The following is a 2219-nucleotide window of genomic DNA, read 5'->3' as shown; positions in this document are numbered from 1 at the left end:
GTTCATTTTTATTGTACATTTTATTTAAAACTGTACTTAATGAAGACATTACAAACCGTCAGAGTAACAAATCCACAACATTTTGATCTCAGTTAAACTGCCCGCTGAAAAACAATCTGTTCACTTCTTCATTGTGAGGTCAAAGAACTCCTTCTTGGTCTTGGGATCATCTTGAAATTTTCCCAGCATGACACTTGTAACAGTGCTGGCATTCATCTTCTGCACACCTCTCATCACCATGCACATGTGGCTTAAACACACAAACAAATCCCTTTGAATCACCATTAAACTGTGACATACATGCTTGCTTTAAAAACAATGTAATCATTTCTTGAAGCTATGAAATTTTCATTAAATCTAGGCTACTGATAAACATACTTAATATTGTTCTATCTACACAATGTGTTTTAGTTTATTGTCTTATTGCTTTTCAAGGAGCAATGAAACAGTAAAAAACCGTATGGCTTAATTAAACAGTAAAACATTATCCTTAGGAATATTAAATATCTGATATACTCACACAGCCTCAATCACCACTGCAACTCCTGCTGGCTCCAATGCCTCAGAGATGGCTGAAGCAATCTGTTTGGTCAGACGCTCTTGAACTGCGGAGAGATTAAAACACAACATGTCACAAATCTTAAAATAAATAAACAAAACTGTGAATGAAAAAAATAAATGCAATCAGTAGAAGTACCTTGAAGCCTCCTGCTGTAGATCTCAACAATTCTAAAAGAAAATGAGAGCGTGAGACAGACATCTAAGTGTGTACATGATTGTGTGTTTATGTGAGTTTTCAAAACCTACCTCGCAAGCTTACTGAGGCCAACCACTTTCTTGTTTGGGAGGTATGCTATGTGAGCCTGCAGCATTCAAACACACTTTCATCATAATCAAAACTAGGCATATATACAGTGAAACAAATAAACACTGTCATAAACTATTAAAGACAAAGAGTTGTTAAGAGTATATTAATTTTTCAAGATTTAAAAAACAAGAAAACTTACTTTTCCAAAGAAAGGCACAAGGTGATGCTCACAGAGAGAAAACATATCGATGTCCTTGACAATCACCATCTCATCGTGGTTTTCATCAAAAATGGCATCATTCAGGATATCTGTGAGAAGAGTTCAAGTTTGGTCATTAAATATTGATACTGGATCAAATTCAAAGTCCTAGACTGACAAACCACGCACCCTACTGTTCTCACCTTGAGTCGCTTCCTTGTAGCCTTTGGTGAGGAACTGCATGGCTTTGGCTGCGCGTAGTGGTGTTCGCAGGAGTCCCTGCCGGTCCACGTTCTCTCCCAGCTCACTCAGTATGGTGCTGTAAGCGTTCTCAATGCAAGGCAAGTTGTTTTCGTCTCCAGACTCCTTGGAGTCCTTCTGTTCTCTGCACAAATCATTTTGTTTACACTGGATGCACATGTTCAGGTGCTTGGTAGCTACACCATTCATCTCTGTTGTATGGTGGTACTCCATCCTGGATATTTGTCTTAATTTAAGAAACTGCGGTATACAATGACACAGTCAACGTCGTACTGGGTTGGCTCAGTGGTCAATGGAAGTGCGTCTCCTGGTTTTAAAGGCTGATGTGCGGCCGTCAGAAGACAGCATTACTTATGCCTCAAGACTAACCCTATGCAGGACAAATCAATTTCATTTATCTTGCAACAAATGTCACAGAGCAGCATTTGACTTCTCTTGTGATATAAAGTGAAATACCTAGAAGTTGAATGCTTTGACTCAATGTCACAGAAGACTATAAATCTATAAAATTATAATCAATAACTTTAATTTATATGATTTTCCAGTTTGCTGATGTTGAGATAGAAACATAAAAGAATCCAAACTAAAACCTCAACTGGTCCAGTCAAGTGACATTTAAAGTTTCAGTTTCACTTTTTTAAGAATATAATTTATCATTATGAGTTTCTGATATATTCATCGTCGTATTCATGCACATACAGAAACATGTTCTGAATATATTTACAAGTAACAGACACTGATTTGAACTTTCAATAGTTTTGGTGTTATCAGATCTCTCCCATTGCAGCCCTCATGAGTGTCTGGTGACAGACACACTTAATTTACTCCACACTTATAGACTATTTAGTGCACATTAGTGCATTATTTGTTACAATAGATGATTATAGTAACCCATCTATGATCAAAGTTAGGGGCAGTTTCCTTGACTCCTGCCTGGCATGGCGATCTCTG

General features: G+C 37.4%; 1 protein-coding gene across 1 annotated transcript; it reads right to left on the bottom strand.

Annotated features, from left to right (window-relative positions):
• On the bottom strand, positions 1–2219 carry LOC306828793 (GTP cyclohydrolase 1-like). Its single transcript, XM_079351452.1, has 6 exons — positions 1211–2219; positions 1008–1117; positions 808–863; positions 698–729; positions 521–605; positions 1–250 (listed from the first exon to the last, which is right to left on the bottom strand). The coding sequence occupies exons 1-6, from the start codon at positions 1479–1481 to the stop codon at positions 121–123; spliced, it is 684 nt and encodes a 227-aa protein (XP_079207578.1). The 5' UTR covers positions 1482–2219; the 3' UTR covers positions 1–120.

This window comes from Symphodus melops (assembly GCF_947650265.1).
Source record: "Symphodus melops genome assembly, chromosome: 8".
Classification (NCBI taxonomy): Eukaryota; Metazoa; Chordata; class Actinopteri; order Labriformes; family Labridae; genus Symphodus; species Symphodus melops.
This window is presented reverse-complemented; position numbering and strand designations above follow the sequence as displayed.